Source organism: Paroedura picta, chromosome 3 (genome assembly GCF_049243985.1).
Source record: "Paroedura picta isolate Pp20150507F chromosome 3, Ppicta_v3.0, whole genome shotgun sequence".
NCBI lineage: Eukaryota > Metazoa > Chordata > Lepidosauria > Squamata > Gekkonidae > Paroedura > Paroedura picta.
In genome coordinates, this window is record NC_135371.1 from 86,810,364 (window position 1) to 86,830,429 (window position 20,066).

The 20,066-nt window shown below is 41.0% G+C and overlaps 2 protein-coding genes across 9 annotated transcripts in view; one reads left to right on the forward strand and one right to left on the reverse strand.

The window, feature by feature from the left end:
- FAM13B (family with sequence similarity 13 member B) overlaps window positions 1–19,640 on the forward strand; it is a 116,491-nt gene extending 96,851 nt beyond the window's left edge. For all 8 annotated transcript variants that reach the window (XM_077326724.1, XM_077326723.1, XM_077326719.1 and 5 more), the window contains 9 exons: window positions 723–855; window positions 3,515–3,596; window positions 3,840–4,069; window positions 4,614–4,697; window positions 7,174–7,269; window positions 9,644–9,727; window positions 10,166–10,332; window positions 13,130–13,231; window positions 17,273–19,640. In XM_077326724.1, the coding sequence (XP_077182839.1) occupies window positions 723–855; window positions 3,515–3,596; window positions 3,840–4,069; window positions 4,614–4,697; window positions 7,174–7,269; window positions 9,644–9,727; window positions 10,166–10,332; window positions 13,130–13,231; window positions 17,273–17,396 (1,102 nt within the window). In that variant the 3' untranslated portion in view covers window positions 17,397–19,640. The remainder of the gene's footprint in view (window positions 1–722; window positions 856–3,514; window positions 3,597–3,839; window positions 4,070–4,613; window positions 4,698–7,173; window positions 7,270–9,643; window positions 9,728–10,165; window positions 10,333–13,129; window positions 13,232–17,272) is intronic.
- PKD2L2 (polycystin 2 like 2, transient receptor potential cation channel) overlaps window positions 5,445–20,066 on the reverse strand; it is a 66,589-nt gene continuing 51,967 nt past the window's right edge. Inside the window, exon 15 of the mRNA XM_077326730.1 lies at window positions 5,445–6,650. The gene's annotated coding sequence lies outside the window, so the exon portion shown is untranslated. The remainder of the gene's footprint in view (window positions 6,651–20,066) is intronic.

The following is a 20,066-nucleotide window of genomic DNA, read 5'->3' on the forward strand; positions in this document are numbered from 1 at the left end:
TTAGTAAACTATATCACAGCATGCACTTGAAAATTCACGCCTTGAATAAATCTTTGTTGGTCTTAAAGGTGCTACTGGACTCTGATTTTATCATGGTTTACTATGAGTACCATTTTACCGTTTGCTTTCAACTTGCATAAGCATCACATTTTAGAGAGGCTCTTTGTGGTCTGATTATCAGCATCTTATATGGGGAGGGAGCTGTCTGGTACAAATTATGCCACTGCAAGGAGGGAGGGAACAGAAAGCATGGATTAGAAGTCTCCATTATTTTCCATTCTGTTACCCTTGCATTATATACAACATTTGTGATTTTTAAAAAGGAACATGTCAATGAGAGAGAATCCAGAATTTTGCTTTGTTACTTTTACCAAATGGGTACCTTTTCCAGTTGTAGTGAGACAACTTATAATGAAGGGCTTGTAATAGTTTAATAGGGTTTTAGGTATTATGGTTTACAGTTGGAAGAAATCTATCAACTTTTGGCAAATGTAAGAGGTGGTTCTTTCTGTTGACTCAAGCACTTGACTGTCAGCTTTTTTGCCTATGTTCTCATCTGAGTGAAATACAACTTTATAGCAAGGATTAGTGACGTTGTATGAGAGAAGTTAACAAGTGAGAAACTGTTTGTTCCCTGGTTTTTACAGTGTAAATGTAGATCTGCTCCATTTTTAACAACACACACAGACAGTATCTAAATGCCCCCCCCTTCTAAAATTTAGAACTCGAAGAGCATCGTTTAGTAACTCTAAGGATGACAGAAGGGAAGACAAGACTCCTTATCAGCTAGTGAAAAAGTTGCAGAAAAAAATCAGGCAATTTGAAGAACAGTTTGAAAAAGAGAAAAACTTCAAGGTAAGCTTGTTCATTATTGTTAACTACTTCTCTCAAAAATATTTATCTTATTTAAAGAAAATGGCTTCTTCATGTTTGGCCTTTGAATTTTCCAGCCCCCTTTATCTGTCAGCAGCTTATTTTCTTATGAGACTATTGGGCAGGAATTTTGATTGATTGTATTTCTATACCACCGTCGCATAAGGCTCAGGGTGGTTTACATAAAACATAGGGATATACTTTGCAATCATAACAACAACCGTAACAGAATCACAGAATCATAGAGCTGGAAGGGGCCATATATGCCATCTAGTCCAACCCCCTGCTCAACGCAGGATCAGCCCTAAGCATCCTAAAGCATCCAAGAAAAGTATGTATCCAACCTTTGCTTGAAGACTGCCAGTGAGGGGGAGCTCACCACCTCCTTAGGCAGCCTATTCCACTGCTGAACTACTCTGACTGTGAAAATTTTATTCCTGATATCTAGCCTATATCGTTGTACTTGTAGTTTAAACACATTACTGCGTGTCCTTTCCTCTGCAGCCAACGGAAACAGCTTCCTGCCCTCCTCCAAATGACAACCTTTCAAATACTTAAAGAAGGCTATCATGTCCCCTCTCAACCTCCTTTTCTCCAGGCTGAACATTCCCTAGTCCCTCAACCTATCTTCATAGGGCTTGGTCCCTTGGCCCCAGATCATCTTTGTCGCTCTCCTCAATTTTATCTACGTCCTTCTTGAAGTGAGGCCTCCAGAACTGCACACAGTACTCCAGGTGTGGTCTGACCAGTGCTGAATATAATGGGACTATGACACCTTGTAATTTTGACGTGATGCCTCTGTTGATACAGCTCAAAATGGCATTTGCCTTTTTTACCACTGCATCACACTGCTTGCTCATGTTTAGCTTACAATCCACAAGTACCCCAAGGTCTCGTTCACACACAGTGTTACCTAGAAGCGTATCCCCCATCCAGTAGGCATGCTTTTAATTTTTCGGACCCAGATGCAGAACTTTACACATCTTTATTAAATTGCATCTTGTTCTCATTTGCACATTTTTCCATTGTGTTCAGATCTCGTTGAACTCTATCTTCTGGAGTATTTGCCAGTCCTCCCAATTTGGTGTCATCTGCAAACTTGATGAGTAGTTCCTCCACCCCCTCATCTAGATCATTAATAAATATGTTAAAAAATACCAGACCGAGCCCTGAGGTACCCCGCTACTCACCTTCCTCCCATCTGACGAAACACCATTAACAACAATTCTTTGAGTGTGGTTTTCTAACCAGTTCCCTATCCAACTGACTATCTGAAAATCCAGATTGCAGTCCTTCAATTTATCCATCAGAATTTATCAAAAGATTTACTAAAATCCAAGTAAACAACATCAACTGAATTTCCACCTGTTACTTGATCAAAAAAGGAAACCAGGTTGGTCTGACAGGACCTGTTGGAGACAAATCCATGCTGACTTCCTTGGTTCACCAAATTGTCCTCCAGATGTTTGCAGATCGCTCCCTTTAATATCTGCTCCATTATCTTCCCCACAACAGAGGTCAGACTCACTGGTCGGTAGGTCATACTTCCTCCCTTTTTTTGAAGATCAGAATAACGTTTGCTCTCTTCCAGTCCTCCGGGACATCTCCAGTCCTTAAAGAAGTCCCAAAGATGATGGACAAGGGTTCTGCAAGTTCTCCGAAAAGTTCTTTGAGCACTCTCGGGTGCATTTCATCCGGCCTAGGGGATTTGAACTCATTCAGTGCAGCTAAATGCCTCTTGACAACCTCTCTGTCCATGTCAACCTGCCACCCAGACACTACCCCTTGGCTACTGCCATCTCTAGATGTGCCTAAACCCTTTGACCTGTGGGAAAAGGCAAATGTAAAATAGGCGCTGAGCCTTTCTGCTTTCTCTGCTTCCTCCGTTAGAGTTTGTCCATCTGCACCCAACAGTGGGCCTATTGCCTCCTTTACTTTACGCTTACTCCTCACAACTGAAAAATCTTTTCTTGTTATAATGGGCTTCCCTGGCCATTCTTAGCTCACTCTCAGCTTTGGCCTTTCTGATGATTGATCTACAGTGCCTAGTAACCTGTAGGTACTCTTCTTTAGAGCTCTGTCCTTCCCTTCATTTCCTGAACATTTCCCTTTTCTTTCTTAGTTCCTCTTGAAGTTCTCTGTTCATCCAAATAGGCTTCTTAGAGCTCCTGCAGCATTTTCGTCTTTCTGGGATAGTCATGGATTGAGCATGCAATAGCTTGTTTGAGTAGCGCCCACCCTTCACATGCTGCCTTCCCTTCCAGCATTCTCGTCCATGGTATGACACTCAACATGTCTCTGAGTTTATTAAAGTTTGCCCTACGAAAATCCAACATCCGCGTCTGGCTACAAGCTTCCTTGTCCCCCCCATCTCAAAAGGAATTCTATGAGGACATGGTCACTTCCCCCTAGGGTCCCCACCTCCTTCACCCCATCCACCAACTCTTGCTTGTTGGTCAGTGGGAACCAAAATTTACTTATGTAATGTAACAAAGAGATGTGTAATGTTCCAGTGTTGTCACATTTATATTCACTGTTCTTGAAAGGGACGTTATTCCATTTTATTCTCACAACAATCCTATGGGGTTTCTTAGGACTTCTCATTTTTTGACATACAAATATTATGCATCCCTCTTTGCAGCCCTCATATACTGATATTGCAGCAAATCCAAAGGTTTTAAAGTGGATGACAGAGCTTACCAAATTGAAGAAGCAAATAAAAGGTAAGAGAGGCTAAAATTTATGTGTGTTTCAGTCACCTTTGCTGGAGAGTTTGAAATATTTGAATCTTGATCTACCTTCTAATGGGTAGTTTACATTTATCCTCTTAAAGAATATATACCTTCAGGGTCTAATCATTGTGAGCTTGATGAGAATTCTCATCACTTCTATTTTGACTGGGATGATTTAACAGGATTCACTGTAAACCAGTTGACTTGAGGGTGGGTGATTTTTCTGGAAAACAGATGCAAAGCACAAAAGCTCAGATGGAGAATTCATACCTCAGTCACGTCCACGAAGCAACACACTTCCAAAAAGCTTTGGTTCCTCTCTGGACAATGAAGATGAAGAAAATGAAGATGATTTGCGAGTTGCTCAGAAAGAGAAGAAACCTACTAAGGAGGCCACAGTTGAGCTCATTTTAAAAAGACTGAAGGAAAAACGAATTGAAAGATGCCTGCCGGAGGATATAAAAGTATGTATGCTTGTCTTTATTGTTGCATCTGAAAGTGGAAATGTTCATCTCAAGCTTAATTTATTATGACACTTCTGAAGTTGTTGATATGACATGCAGTCACTTCCAGTGATGTTATTTGGATTTCTTTTTGCATGTAAACATTTCAGATTATTGCCCTGATCTAGAATTGGAGATGCATACATGCAGTTTGCATATTGAAAGAGTTGCCAATTAATTCTAAAGCATCTGAAACTTTCTTTCACACAATACCTTTATTGGCATAAAGCAGATTAGCAAAATGAACAGAGATAGTCAGGATACCTGACCCATCATCGTGCCTCTGCAATAGGCTAGCTTGCCCCTTCGTCACGTCAAGGAATACATCTGAAACATTTCTTGATAGTGAAGGAGGAAGCTGTGTAGAAAGCGGAGTTGTTTGTTTTGAAACTCTTTTTTTAGGGCTAATATTCATTCAGTGTAACCCGTTTAATCTTTAATTATCATTCAAGCATGCCACAGAAAATGGACAAAGTTTTGATGCTTGTATTTTATTTTACTGCAGACAATGACAAAAGACCATCTTGCAGAAGAAAAAACTTCACTTCAAAAAAGTCTCTTGTACTATGAAAGTCAGCATGGGCGACCGGTAACATTTCACCCTTTGTTTCTTGTGACTTCAGTTGTTTAAAATGAAGTGGACGTGATAATGCAAGATCATTGGACATTTGTCCTTGTTCATTTTTCTAAGGCTTGATTCCATACAAATTCCTAAAATGTGTTCTGACAGAATTCATGTTACATTACTTATACTCAAAAAGTGGAGTTGCAAAATAATTGTCATCTGGAACTCACTTAATGACTGCAATGGTAGAATTCAAATGATTTAAGCTGAATTTTTCCTCCAAATGATTTTGAAAATTGGTTTGCGATTCTGATACTGTTATTTAATAAATATATATTTCAGCATCCAGAGTCAAAATGGAAAAAATAGCTTATTATGCTTTTGATTCTGGTCTAATTTGAATTCTTCTGATGTTATATATTATAGTGCCCTTAAAATTCCAAATTTTTCAACTGTCTGTTAGATAAATAGAATGTATGTTAATATTATTTATCTGTCAAATCATTTCTATGCCATATATAGCACAGTGTTGAATCCAAAGCAAAGCAGAGCTCATAGAAGACAGGGTTGCACTTATCTGTAACTGTTGTTCATCGAGTGGTCTTCTGTGCAGTACCACATGGGTTCTGCGGAATCGCAGGCCTGACACAGAGAAGAACTCGCAAGCTATATATATGTAAAATTCTAGAAGCTCCCAAGGGTGCCCACCCCTCCCCTACAGAGGGTGACTTTCCTGCCCAAAGTCACATGATATGGGAGGGGTTAGCAGCACTCTCCCCTCAGTTCTTTTTCTGCCGCCTCCGAGAGAGGACGGTTCAGCAAGCTGAAGAGAAATTTTACCTCAGATTCAGAAGGAGAGGCGAATCTCAGAATCAGAATTCTGATATTATGGGCCACTGTTTTAGGACAGGGCCTTGTTTAAATAAGTAAATAAAATAAATAATTTTTAAAAGAGAGAAAGAATAAAGTGGGGTTAAATAGCCCCCAATGGAAAGCAGTGTCTGTCACCTCAGTTCTGACAGAAGACAGTGCCTCAGCCTTGCTGCCAAACCATCCCAGAAATCAAGGGGAGGAAGAGCAGTTTGTCTGGAAGCTTTCTGGGAAACGGCCTCAGTGCCTCAGACCTGCGGGAGCGGAAGCGGCTGATTTATGGTCAACAGCCACCTCAAGCTTTGCTGTGGAACTGCACAAAAGCCACGAAGTTGAACAGATCTTTTCCTGCTCTCTTCAATGCAGTCCATGCCCAAAATGCTGCTCTAGAGGATTGTGGGACCATTGGGGATAACATGGAGTGTATTTGGAAGGGGAGGGTTGATCTGCAGTGGGTCAGAGAATAAGCAGAAATCACATACTCCCCTCTGCCCACAGATGTGTTTTTCTATGTGCAGAAGGTAACTAACTTAGGGCAGCGTAGTTGATCACAAAGGTACAATAACAAGTTTGTTAAACCTATGTTCACATACAAATTAAAACATTAAAAGCACAGATAGGTGAACCTATCATGCCAGATAGGTGAACCAAAGAGGCAGTGGAGGGGATGGATGAAAACATGTTACAGATTGTCAAAGGTCTGGGAAAACAAAAACACATTTGCCTGCAGTTTAAGACTTTGGTGGGCAGATTTAATGAAATAGTTCCTCAAATGAAGTTTCAAAGTTAAAAGGGGAAAGATGAACTTTCTGGATCTGATTAAATAAAAGATAAGGGCCACTGAAATAGATTATTTTCTTTGGACTTACTGGGCCACTAAAGTACTAGGTTATTAAAGTGCTAGGTTTATTACAGTATGTTTAATCCAGTCACCATTTAATATTTTAGCTCTCATCACAATTGTATGTTAAATATCTTCAAATAGGACCTGGTTCTGTGTTTAAAAGTGAGTGGGAAGAATTTCTTTCTTTCTTTCTTTCTTTCTTTCTTTCTTTCTTTCTTTCTTTCTTTCTTTCTTTCTTTCTTTCAAAGGGGAGAAAGCAGTAACTAATAATAACAAAAGGAAAAAAGGGGGAGTATTTAAAAAGTAGAAATATAACAGTGGTGCAGATCTATATATAAGTTTCTATAAAATATTTCCAAATATCTAAATATAGTTCCATACACAATTGTTCCCTATATGCTGTGAGTTCAAGTACTGATAAATATAGTAGTCCTCAATTGGTTGATTTGTAGGACATGATCATTTATCTTTCCAGTGCTGTAATCCAAGTATTTTAGTTGTAGTAAAGACACAACGGGTCCATTTTCATTGACCATTGGCGAGCAAACAATTTAAAAGTACATAAGCATTCCCCCACATAAATGAACGTTCTAATATAGAATTTATTCAGAAAAACTAAATAACTGGACACATCCAGATCATATGCTTAAGGGGTGCATCCTGTGAGATACAATGCCAAGTTTACTATTTTTTTAAAAGTAAGAGCCATTATTTTAAGGGCACCAAATCCACTCTCAAGCTTTATTCTTCTTTCAGTGACATGTTGAGTATCTTTTCTTAATTCAGGTTTCCAGAGAAGAAAGGCATGTTGTTAAACCTCTCTATGACAGATACAGGCTTGTGAAACAAATGCTGACTCGAGCAAGCATTACTCCCATCCTTGTGAGTAGTCTGTGTTTCATATGTTTGCTAGATATTTAGCAAAAAAGGATTATGTGTCTTGCTCTGTGTTTCCCTTCTGGGGACTTTTGCAGCTAGTTTGTTTTTATTCTTAATCCAGTGTTCCGTGGTTCCCTGTTGTTGTTAGGTGCAAAGTCGTGTCCGACCCATCATGACTCCATGGACAATGATCCTCAGGGCCTTCCTGTACTCTACCATTTCCCGGAGTCCATTTACGTTTGCACCCACTGATCAGTGACTCCATCCAGCCACCTCATTCTCTGTCATCCCCTTCTTCCTTTGCCCTCGATCGCTCCCAGCATTAGGCTCTTCTCCTTCCTTCTCATGAGATTGCCAAAGTATTTGAGTTTCATCTTCAGGATCTTCTAAGGAGCAGGCAGGGCTGATCTTCTCTAGGACTAACCGGTTTGTGCGCCTTGCAGTCCAAGGGACTTGCAAGAGTCTTCTCTAGCACCAGAGTTCAAAAGCCTCAATTCTTTGATGCTCGGCATTCCTTATGGTCCAGCTTTCACAGCCATACATTGCAACTGGGAATACCATAGCCTTGACTAAACACGCTTCTGTTGGCAGGGATGAGTCACAAATTGGGATCAAGATTGCAGGGAGAAATATCAACAACCTCAGATATGCAGATGATACCACTCTAATGGCAGAAAGTGAAGAGGAACTAAAGAGCCTGTTGATGCGGGTGAAGGAGGAGAGTGCAAAAGTTGGCTTGAAACTCAACATCAAGAAAACAAAGATCATGGCATCGGGCCCTCTCAGTTCCTGGCAAATAGATGGGGAAGAAATGGAGGTAGTGACAGATCACTGCAGATGGGGACTCTGGTGCTGGAGAAGACTCCTGCAAGTCCCTTGGACTGCTAGAGGAGATCAGCCCTGACTGCTCCTTAGAAGGCCAAATCCTGAAGATGAAACGCAAATACTTTGGCCACCTCCTGAGAAGGAAGGACTCCCTGGAGAAGAGCCTAATGCTGGGAGCGATCGAGGGCAAAAGAAGATGGGGACGACAGAGAACGAGGATGCTGGATGGAGTAACTGCAGCAGTAGGTGCAAACTTAAATGGACTCCAGGGAATGGTAGAGGACAGGAAGGCCTGGAGGATCATTGTCCATGGGGTTGCGATGGGTTGGACACAACTTCACAACTAACAACAACAACAAGAACTTAAAGGATTCTTTTTAAATGCAGTCATTTTTTGTGATCCTTACCATTAGTAGCTCTAATATTTCTGAAAAGACACTATGGGCAGAGCGCTGTCCGGGTTGCATCCGGGTGTCTGGCTTGTGTTTCCCCCTGAATGGGCCAATCCGGGCATGCCCATTAAAACTGAAGTGCCCACCTCCAGAAGCCGGCCGCAAGGCATTTAGGCAGCCTCGTGGCCAGACGAGGGCGCTCATGTGGTGTCATGCCTTTGCCACCGATCAACCTGGCCACCAGCAGCTGCAGTAGGCGAACTGGCAATGCTGCTGTCGTCACTGCAGATGGGGACTGCAGCAAAGAAATTGAAAGACGCTTGCTCTTGGGGAGGAAAACTATGGCAAATCTAGACAGCATCCTAAAAAGCAGAGACATCACCCTGCCAACAAAAGTGCGTTTAGTCAAGGCTATGGTATTCACAGTTGCAATGTATGGCTGTGAAAGTTGGACCATAAGGAAGGCCGAACGTCAAAGAACTGAGGCTTTTGAACTCTGGTGGTGGAGAAGAGTCTTGCGAGTCCCTTGGACTGCAAGGCGAACAAACCGGTCAGTCCTAGAGGAGATCAGCCCGGACTGCTCCTTAGAAGGCCAGATCCTGAAGATGAAACTCAAATACTTTGGCCACCTCATGAGAAGGAAGGACTCCCTGGAGAAGAGCCTAATGCTGGGAGCAATCGAGGGCAAAAGGAGAAGGGGACGACGGAGAATGAGGTGGCTGGATGGAGTCACTGAAGCAGTGGGTGTGAACTTAAATGGACTCCGGGAAATGCTAGAGGACAGGAAGGCCTGGAGGATCATTGTCCATGGGGTCACGATGGGTCGGACACAACTTTGCACCTAACAACAACACACAGATAATTCTCTGAAGTTAATTACATTTAAAAAAATATTAATATTAATCTAGACATTCTGTGCTTTAGAACTTGAACAAGAATTTCAGTCTATAATTAGGATGATGGCACCATGCTAGATTTAGTCATTTCAGTTTATTTCAGTATTAAAAGCCTGAATATAAATGTTAGGAGTATCAGGTTCTGTTTTTGCTAACATTGAAAGGCACAAAAAATTAAGCTGTGCATATACTCTAAAAATAACTTGCACAAAATGAAAAGAAATATAATTCCTGTATCGTGATAACGAAATATTTATATTTTAGGGCTCACCATCAACCAAGAGACGCGGCCAAATGTTACAGCCTATTATAGAAGGAGAAACAGCCCACTTTTTTGAAGAAATTAAGGTATTTTTTGTATCTGTAGATGATGATGGTTCTAATCCAGTAGTGCATGAGTTCTTGAGTTACACTGCAAAAGGCTTGATGTTAATGCCCCACTATGCCCTACAACAAAACAAAATCAGAGTCCAGTGGCACCTTTAAGACCAATAAAGATTTATTCAAGGAGTGAGCTTTGGAGTGCAAGCAATTTTCCTCAGAGCACCCGAAAGCTCACACCTTGAATAAATCTTTGTTGGTCTTAAAGGTGCCATTGGACTCTGATTTTGTTTTGTTGTACTGCTTCAGACCAACATGACTACCCTCTTGAATCTACCACTATCCCCTAATAACAGCAGAAACTTAGTTCTAATGCATGTGCAGAACTATTGTGCATATTGGGACTCTTGCAAGATGATAAAATGTATAACACTTGGTTTTAACTTCTTTTGCATTATCTTGAAGGAAGAGGAAGAAGATGGTGATCTGTCATCAGATCTAACTGATCTCCTGAAATCTAATGCCCAAATACAGACCGCTAGCCCAGTTGAATATTCAGAATCTGATGTTGAAGAAAGTCAAGAGAAATTGACTCGAGAGCTTCGTCTGTCTAGTACCCGTGCAGCTTCCATGTAAGAACATGAAGCAACCAATGTAGTTTGCTGATTTATTTATTTATTATATTTATATACCGCCCTCCCCGAAGGCTCAGGGCATTTCACATAAAACAAACAATACAGATAACTTAGTTCAACAATAATAAAGTGATAACAAGCAACACAGAACAGTAAAAAATATGGAAAACATTAAATTAATGCATACTGATAGCCCAGTGGGTTGGACAGAATTGTAGTGGGTTCCATAGGAGGGAGGCTCAGGGGGAGGACCCATGGGAAGCGGTGGTTCAGGTCACCCTCAACCAAATGCCTGGTGGAGGAGCTCCATTTTGCAGGCCCTGCGGAATTGTTCAAGTTCTGTCAGGGCTCTGATCTCCTTTGGGAGCTCGTTCTACCAGGTGGGGGCCAGGATGGAGAAAGCTTTGGCCCTGGTTGAGATCTAGCGAGCTTCCCTGGGGCCAGGGATCACCAGAAAGTTAGACGTGCTGGATCTTTGAGGGGTGTAATCAGAGAGGCGATCACTCAGGTGCTTTGGACCCAGACTGCATATGGCCTTAAAGGTGATAACCAGAACCTTAAGTCTGATCCAGAATTCAACTGGAAGTCAGCGTAGCTGCTGGAGGATGGGTTGAATGTGGGATCTCTGAGGGGTTGCTGTGAGGACCTTGGCAGCTGATCAAAATAACTGATACTTTTCCTGCAGGTATTTGTGGTTGTTTACGGGAGTGGGTTGGAAAAGTGAAGGGAGGGTTTTTATTTGAGATGACATTCTGGTTTAGCAGTTCAACTAGATTGCTTTACTTTTTAAACTCTTTTCTATACCATTGGCAAGGATAGAGTGATTCAGTCCTTTTTGCATTGAGATGTCAAGATATAAAGCAACTTCTTAGCAAACGTTGCTTCTCATCTAATCAGTTGTTTTTGTACTATACAATATCTTTATTGGCATAAAACAAGTTAGGAGCAAGGAAAACAGAAAAAGTCATAATAAAATAGTCAACTTGAATTTTAAAACTGAAGACAAATTCAGCCATAATAAAAGTATCATCAGCATCCTTGTCACTCAATAGAAATTGGGAGATCAGGTCTTTCTGATGAGTTCTCCATTTAGGTATTAGAGGTATAACATGCCTTGGCTGGACAATGGACAAGAGACAATCAAGCAAAATATGTTGGATAGTGTTAGGAATAGAGTTATACATGGCAGCGTCCGAATCAGCCGTTCCAGGCCAACACAGGCAGCGCTGAGCCGCAGGGGGGGAGGGGAGGTGTGGGCGCCGGTACACAACAAGGCGCACGCACACGGGCGCACCTGCACCTCCTCTTCCCCCCTGTGGTGCGGCGCTGCCTTCTTTGGCCTCAAATGGCCAATTCGGACTTTGCCGCACACGACCCTAGTCAGGAACACTTAGTTCACAAGGACATAGTCTACTTTGGATGGAAAGGTGTTGAGCCAAGCAAGCATAAATGCTCTGTGATAAAGCGGTTTGCAAAGTTATAGAAATAAGCCAGCATTATCCCATGCCGCACTGGGAGACCAAGAGCACAGGGAGAATAAGTTGCCGGAACAGTTGGATGGATTTTTTGAAATTCTTGATTGAGAAGCCTTTGTTTAATTTGACACATTATGGGACACTCATTCAGAGATAGGATGTAATCGTAGTCAATGCCAATTAGTTTGAGTGCAGTCATGATGGTAGAGAACCATTTAAATTTAAGAGTCCCTCAATAAACAGCCCAATAGACTATCTGATCGAACCCTAAACTGCAGTTTTAGCCAATATTTGAAAGTGGAAAGACAGGCCTTAGTTTTGAGAAGATTTCAAGACAAGTCCCACCATGGCAGGGGCGGGGTTTGCCCCTGTCGGCTCTGCGGAGTCGGCAGGGGCGAAAGGCATCCCTGCAGGGACGCCGTAGGTCAGGGGAGGAACCGGGCCAAAAGCCCGGCTCCTCCAATTATGCACAGGGCTAGCCCAACCGAGCCCTCGCTTGCGCCCTTGGGGGACCCAAGACTCTGGAAGAATCTGCATTTGGTTAACACGGGTCTTCCGAGGGTCTGGGTAGGGGCAGGCCCTGGATGGTGGTGACGTCGGGCATAATTGGGGATTTTCCCCGAAACCCTGTCACCGCCATTTTGGGGAATTCCGGCCCATGCGTAATGGGTCATAGAGAGGAATAAAGAATGCAGTTTGGAGTTCCCAGAATCTGCCAAAAAAAAAAGAAGACTGTAACCTTTCCAAGTTTTTATTAAAATCTGAGATCCACAGAGTGATACCACATAGAATTTGGGGAAGAATTTTAGAGTCGAAAACATGACAGGCCGCTGGGACAAACTGATTACCCTTAAGGAAGAAAAAACGGTTTAGATGGGTAATGGAACAGTTAGATTGGGAAATAATACTATTTCTGTGTTTCATCCAGTTGAGATTATTTTGGAAGGTAATTCCTAAATATTTGACCCATTTGTCCTGCTCAATTTGATGGCCACTGAAACGCCAGTTTGAGGGAGACCACTTCTGTGCAAAGACCATCACTTTGGTTTTTTCAAAGTTAATTGATAGGGCATTGAGTTGGCAGCATTCACAAAAAGCATTCAGGTATCTATTCAGAGTAGTTCTGAAATAAGAAAGCAAAATGGTGTCGTCAGCATACAGAAGTGGGATTGGCAGTTTAACTAATTTGGGGGGATGTCTATTTATTAGTCTTAGGGTTTTTGGAAGATCATGTAAAAAAAGGCTAAATAAATGGTAATAGATGGAATAGATGTCATGCTGTTGGAGATTTGATGTACATTTTTGTATTTCATTTTTAGGCCTGAATTACTAGAACAACTTTGGAAAGCCAGAGCTGAAAAAAAGAAATTGCGCAAAACATTACGGGAATTTGAAGAGGGATTTTATCAGCAAAATGGAAGGTTGGTTTAACATTCAGTGATCATGAGACTGCATTATTGTTGCTAATGGAAACAATGAGATAGCGAAAAACACACAAATTAGACTCCTATTGTGCTATTCTATGGGTCTGCCTTTGAAAATACTTGAGAAATTTCACTTGTAATGCCAACAAGTATATCCCACTAATTATGGAAGAATTACACTAGTTTTCAGTTTGTTTCTGGATACAATGCAAAGTGCTTGTTATTACCGCTTAAGCCCTGTAAGGGATCACAGGAGACCTGAAATATAACTCTACCCACTGCTGTCTTCTCACTTTCTAAAAGAGGTTGGGTACACTATCATAGGCATCTTTTGTTGTATCAGTTCAGTTCAGATCAAACTTTATTACAGTCGTTCAGACCAAATTGTATGAAGTTAATACATAAAAGACCAAAAGAATATGGTCATTTGATATAATGCAATTTAAAACAGATCATAAAATAGAATGTAAAATTATGCAACTTTAGAGCATCGGATTTCTTTTTGTTCTATCTTGTTTGAGCTTCTTTTTTGTGTCTGTTTCCGTAATGCTTTGAGTTTTATGAATCAGGTAAAAGTTGTTCTGTTCTTCCTGGGCTTTGGCAGAAATGAATTTGCACTCCTCTGATTTCATTATAAAGTTGATAATTCCGGCTAGTGTTTAATTGTGAATATATGCAGTTGATTTTAGACATTCTATAAAATATGCCACACTAGAAATGTTTGCAACAGCCTAAAAATCCCCACAGATAATTAAAATTCATATGTAAAATATTGCTGAGGGATAGCCAATACGTCTGTTGTAGCAAAATAAGTGTAATTGTTAATTCTGCTCCTGACATACAGATTTCACACTTGAATGATATACAATTGGATTCACACCAAAGCATAATTTCTCCTATTTTCCCCCTACCCAAGAGCTATATCTGAAGGATTTGCTGTGGAATTCACTTTGTCTTAATCCCCACCCCCATCTTGTAATCTTCCCCTTAAGTAGGAAATAATGCACTCAAATTGGATTAAATGTTACCAGTGCCACTGGAACTTTAGCTTTCTATGTGCAATAACCAAGTATTATCAGCATAATGGATAAAATGTAATCACCATTAACACCAGTGGAAAATGTGTACTGGGTTGTGGTATATAAGTCCTCTTCATACAAAAATGTATTCCTCTGCAAAAGACTGCAGTGTAAATGGCGACTTAATAGAACATGATACCTGCTCAACCAGAAGTTTTAATGCATGTGCCATAAGATGTTGAAATTGTTGTAGTGGAGAGAAGTAACTTCGATCATAGATTCTCTGCAGCAAGTAACTATATATATGTCTCCTCGGTGAACAATGCAACTTTGTGGGTAATAGTCTCTCACATTAAGAAGTCAATCTGATTTCTGTGTTGACTGTCTGGTGATGTCCATGTGTAGAGTCGTCTCTTGGGTTGTTGGAAAAGAGTGTTTGCTATAACCATTGTATTCTCTTGACAAAATTCTACCAGCCTGTGCCCTGCTTCATTTTGCCCTCCAAGGCCAAACATGCCTGTTATCCCGGTTATCTTTTGGCTTCCTACTTTAGCATTCCAATCCCACATGATGATAAGCACATCATTTTTTGGCGTTGCTTCTAGAAGGCATTGTAGGGCTTCATACAACATGGCTTTAGCATTGCTTTAGGATGCTTTGGGCTGATCCTGCGTTGAGCAGGCGGTTGGACTAGATGGCCTGTATGGCCCCTTCCAACTCTATGATTCTATGATTCATAGAACTGGTCAACTTCATCCTCTTCAGCAGCAGTGGTTGGGGCATAGACCTGAATTACTGTGATGTTGAATGGTTTTCCTTGGATTCGAACTGAGATCATTCTGTCATTTTGGGGATTGTATTCCAATACTGCTTTTCCTACTCTTTTATTAAGGCTACTCCATTTTTTCTGCGAGATTTTTGTCCACAGTAGTATACCTGATGGACATCTGAATTAAATTCACCCATTGCTGTCCATTTAAGTTTAAGATTCCTAAAATGTCGATGTTCATTATATCGTATACTGCGGTGGTCCCCAACCGCCGGGGCGCGGCCCGGTGCTGGGCTGCGAAGGCCCTGGCACTGGGCCGCGGCTCCTTGTCTCTGCAGGGCCATGCCGGGACGCGCATGCGCGTTTGCGCTATGCGCAGCCGCAAACGTGCACGCGCAGCCGGGCGATCGCCTTCCCTGCCGCCGCCGGTCTGCAGCCTGGAAAAGGCTGAGGACCACTGGTATACTGATTTTGATAACCTGGGATAGGCTCTCTCTTTTTTCTGTTATCCCCTGTATCTTCAGCATTTTACCTGGTTCTTTCTTGACTTCCCACCCAACAGCCAACCTACCCACCCTTTAACTGCCCCCCTCATCTTTATCTGTTTACTTCATGTTTACTCTATATTTTCCCCCAGTGGGACCCAAAGCTTACATCATTCTCCTGTCCTGACAGCAAAAGTAGTTTAGCCGAGGACTGTGTGACTGGACCTGGGTCACTCAGTGGAACTTCCGTGGCAGAGTGAGGATTTAACTTACATCTCCCAGAGCCTAGTCTGCAGTACTTAACCACCACACTTTCATGCAGTGGCTGCTGGTGACTACTAGCGATTAATGGTGGTCAGTGATTAGTGGTGACTCTGATGAGTTCTCTCTCTAAGGCCAAGATGGTACTGGAAAAGCAGCCTGTTTTTTCCATACTATCACAGCCAGGTCTTGCATAAACTCATTTAATGCTAAAAGGAATGAATTTTTTTATTCCAGCCTTCAATAACTATTATAGATGATATCCGTAATCCACTGTGTTGAATATTACCATGTCTTACCCCAATTTAATTCCTTCTTACCATTACAGTGGGTCATACATGCTTACATGTATGTTTTAACTCTAGAAAATCCCACTTGCTTGGATTTGGCAAAGTGATGTGTTATATATTTTATTTTCCGTCTGCTATTATAAATTAGATAACTTTGTGGAAGGCTACCTATGACTATTTGTGTTCAGACACTATGTATAATTATTAACTGCTTGGAACAAACTAGAAGTTCACTGCCTTTGTAACATGTTTGTGAACTCCCAGGGGCACCAGTGTGGCCACCATTGAAAGTACAACAAAGCAGCTTTCACATTTATAATCCTGGCAGAAAAAATGGCTATTTATTTATTTATTTATTTATTTATTTATTTATTTAATCAATCAATCAATCAATCAATTAATTATTTGATTTCTATACTGTCCTCCCATAAGATTGCCCAAATCAGAACTTCTAATTTTGTTTTAATTTCATTTTTTTTCTCTTGGTCCACTATGTTTATTTTCTGTAATGTACTTGCAAATAGCCAAAGAGAAGGAACAGGCTAACAAATGTATTACAGCGTAAAAGTCCATCATCATGAGAATTGATCCTGCAGTAAATTTCTGCTTCAAGTGGTATTAGAGACACTTCATTATTTTAGCTGAAATGGACTTGGTAGTACAGCTACTGCTGTAGAATTTGAACTTTTGTATCAAGAATCCGAGAAGGACAAACAAAGATGATTGAAGGATAATGGGATGTGGTGTAGCAGTGGTCCCCAACCTGCTGGGCCGCGAAGGCCATGGCGCCGGGCTGCGGCTCCCTCTCCCTGCCCCCCCCCCACAGTAAAAAACTTCCCAGGCCTGGGAAGCTTCTTACTACGGGAGGGCGGGGAGAGGGAATCAGGGCCGGGCCGCGCATTCATGCGGGCGCGGCCTGCGGGGCGCAGCCCGATGCGCGGGCGTGGCCTGCGGGGCGCGGCCCGATGCACGGGCATGGCCCGCGCTGGCACGGCCCGCGGACGGGGCCCGATGAGCGGGCGTGGTCCGCGCGGGCGCAGCCAGATGCCCTGCCGGTCCCCAGCCTCAGAAAGGTTGGGGACCACTGGTGTAGTCTCACCCTATTTCACAAATGCTGCATACAATACCACTGCCCTTGATTTATCCTGAGCTTGTTTGAACCAGCTTAAATTGGTCAGACTTTTCTTAATATTAAATGCCGTCTTGTTTTACAGGAATGTTCAGAAAGAAGATCGTGCTCCCATGCTTGATGAATACAGAGAGTACAAGAAAGTTAAGGCCAAACTTCGGCTTCTTGAAGTTCTTATCAGCAAACAAGATTCTTCAAAGTCAATATAAGTTATGTTTCTTCATAACACTGAACGGTTGTTTTTTATGCTGTCATAGTACTTGTTAGGTGTTTGCTTTGTCTTGCGCAGTTGAAAGAATGCTGTTTTTGTACACTTTATTATGGTGCCACATTTGAAGGGCAAGTAGGTTCTATCTAGAGAGCTAATGAAAATCTTACTAATCTGAGACTGCTCTGTCCAACTTTAGAAAATGTTTTCTTTTCTCTTTTTTATTATTACACGTCCTCAAAAGACTGTAGAACAGTAACCATTCAAAAATGCTGGACCTGCTATCTTCGTTTCGTCTGCATTTCTTAGTGTAACACAGAACTACTCCGTTGCCTTTTTCTTATGGCAGCAAATTAAGAAAACAACAGTGTTCCTGAGCACCAAAACTGAACTGAGATGCCTTTTAGAGGAAAGCTGTGGAATAACTTTTCTTTGGTTTCAAATGACATCTGTCATGTAATAGAATGGTTTATGACTTGTGGATATTGCAACTTAAAACTCCCATTTGCTCTTCAGTTTCAGATTACAATGGACAAACCAGAAAGTGACCTTGCTTGTTGTATTTTTAAATCTTGGAAAACTGAACATTTTTATCACATATTGCCTACGACACTTGCATTACTGTTAATTTATCAGTTAACCACCTAATGGTGATCTAGCGTGTGGTCTGAATTGGATCCTGCATTGTTTCCTTGGTGGGGAGAATGTGATGGTGCTGTACAGTTTCAGCAGGCCTGTGTTAATTATTTAACTGCTGTATCTGAAATAAGTGTATTTTAATCAAGGGCTAAAATCAACATAATTAATGAGATGGACTTAAGACGGATAGAATAAGCTTTGAAAGGCGCCTTCTGCTATGTCAGAAGTGGAAAGCAAAGTGATTTAACTTTTGGTATTAAGCAGGTGTCATATGATTCTTGCATGATACAGTTTCAGAACTGAAACATTTTTGGTGACGTTTACCCTGTCTGGTGTAGATGACACAACAGCCTTTAACGTTTTTCTTTTCAAATATGGGGAAAGCCTAAGAGCTCATTACAGTGCTGCTATGGGCACAGCACCAGAATACAGAGGGACTCCATATAGGAAATAACAGGAATAACTGTTTTCATCCCCTTTGCCCCACAATACAGACTCTGTTTCACACCCGCTCAAGCAGCACAAGCAGACGAATACCACGTGCCAATGCTGCTGGGGTGGGGAGCTCATCTCTGTATTATGACCTTGGGTACTGTGTCTATGATGGGACTTGATTGAGCCCTAAGGGTTTCAATGGGTGCTCTTTGGGATTTTTTTGTGTGGTGTTGATTCTGGCCGTGTTTTTGCATGGGCCTATTTTCTGCATGTATTTATGATCAGCTGGTGTCAACACAAATATTTTTTTTCTCACTGCTTTCTGAAAGACCAAAAAATTAATTTTTGCAAAATAAGTGGCTGGCATGTAAATTCATCAGGTCTCTGTGTTGACATGGGATAGATTTTTTTTAAGTAGGGTTTTGATACTCCAGACTTGTCCGTTTGCTACGGAAAGGCCTTTTTTGTGTGTGATTATAGGCATGTAATTTTGGAACCTGAAAGAGAGCAGTAAAATGAACTTATATTCTGATGCTTTGCCTTTTTACAGAATTAAAGAATTTTTTTTTGTTAGTGGACCATAGTAAATTGCGAGGTTGGAAATTTAATCTGGAGATCATTTGTGGCTTTTATTCAGCTCCATTGTGCAATGTACACTTACTTTACTATCAGTCTGCAGATACAGGTGCATCTGAACATTGAAACTCATGTGTACTGTATAGTGTTGTACATGAATGTTTTATATACAACATGCAAAATGTCAATATGCACTATTTAAATGTTTTAAATAATATATTCCTCCTTTATAATGCTTAAATCTATATGATTCCAATATTTTTATAAAGTGAGTGATCCATCTGGTTCAAATTCAGAATTATTAACAGCTGCTTTTGTGTGTGTTATGCAGTGTTTGGCTGTTCAGTATCATAGGTAGCATGGCATCAGTTATGCTAAGAGTGTGTGTTGTACCATTCTTATTGAGCAATAAATGGTAGGTTTAGGCATTTTGTGATATAACATAGTTTTACTTTGGTATAAGTAAAAACTATATATGTGGATATATATATATATAAATAAATAAATATATATAAATAAACCAGATATAAATGATTGCTATGTCTGGCATTTCACTGTATAGATTTTTATAATAAAAGCAACTTTTATTGTCATACTTAATTATATGCGTGTGTTTTCCAAAAATATTCTTGCATGGGGTTTAACCTGTGTTATTTTCAGGCTAATCCTGTGTTACGGAGAAGGATCTTTTGAATCTTGCTCCAGGAATAACTCTTGCAGGAAAAGAAAGCAGTTGAACACTGGTTATTCAGTTTCATTGGATTTTACTAATATATAAACTCAGTCAAGGATTTTATCTACTTTAATCACATTAAGGATTTCTAGAAAATACCCCAACATAGAAAAATACTGAGAGCATATAGCTTAGTGCAACCTAAATTAACCCTACTTCGAATGAAACAGTAGCTTTGTTTGAAGCAGCACAGAGCATAAAGCAATACCAGCAAACAATCATATAATTATCCAAGACAGAGCACTGAAGCATATTCAAAGGTGGCCAAAGATGGTAGGAAAAGACCTT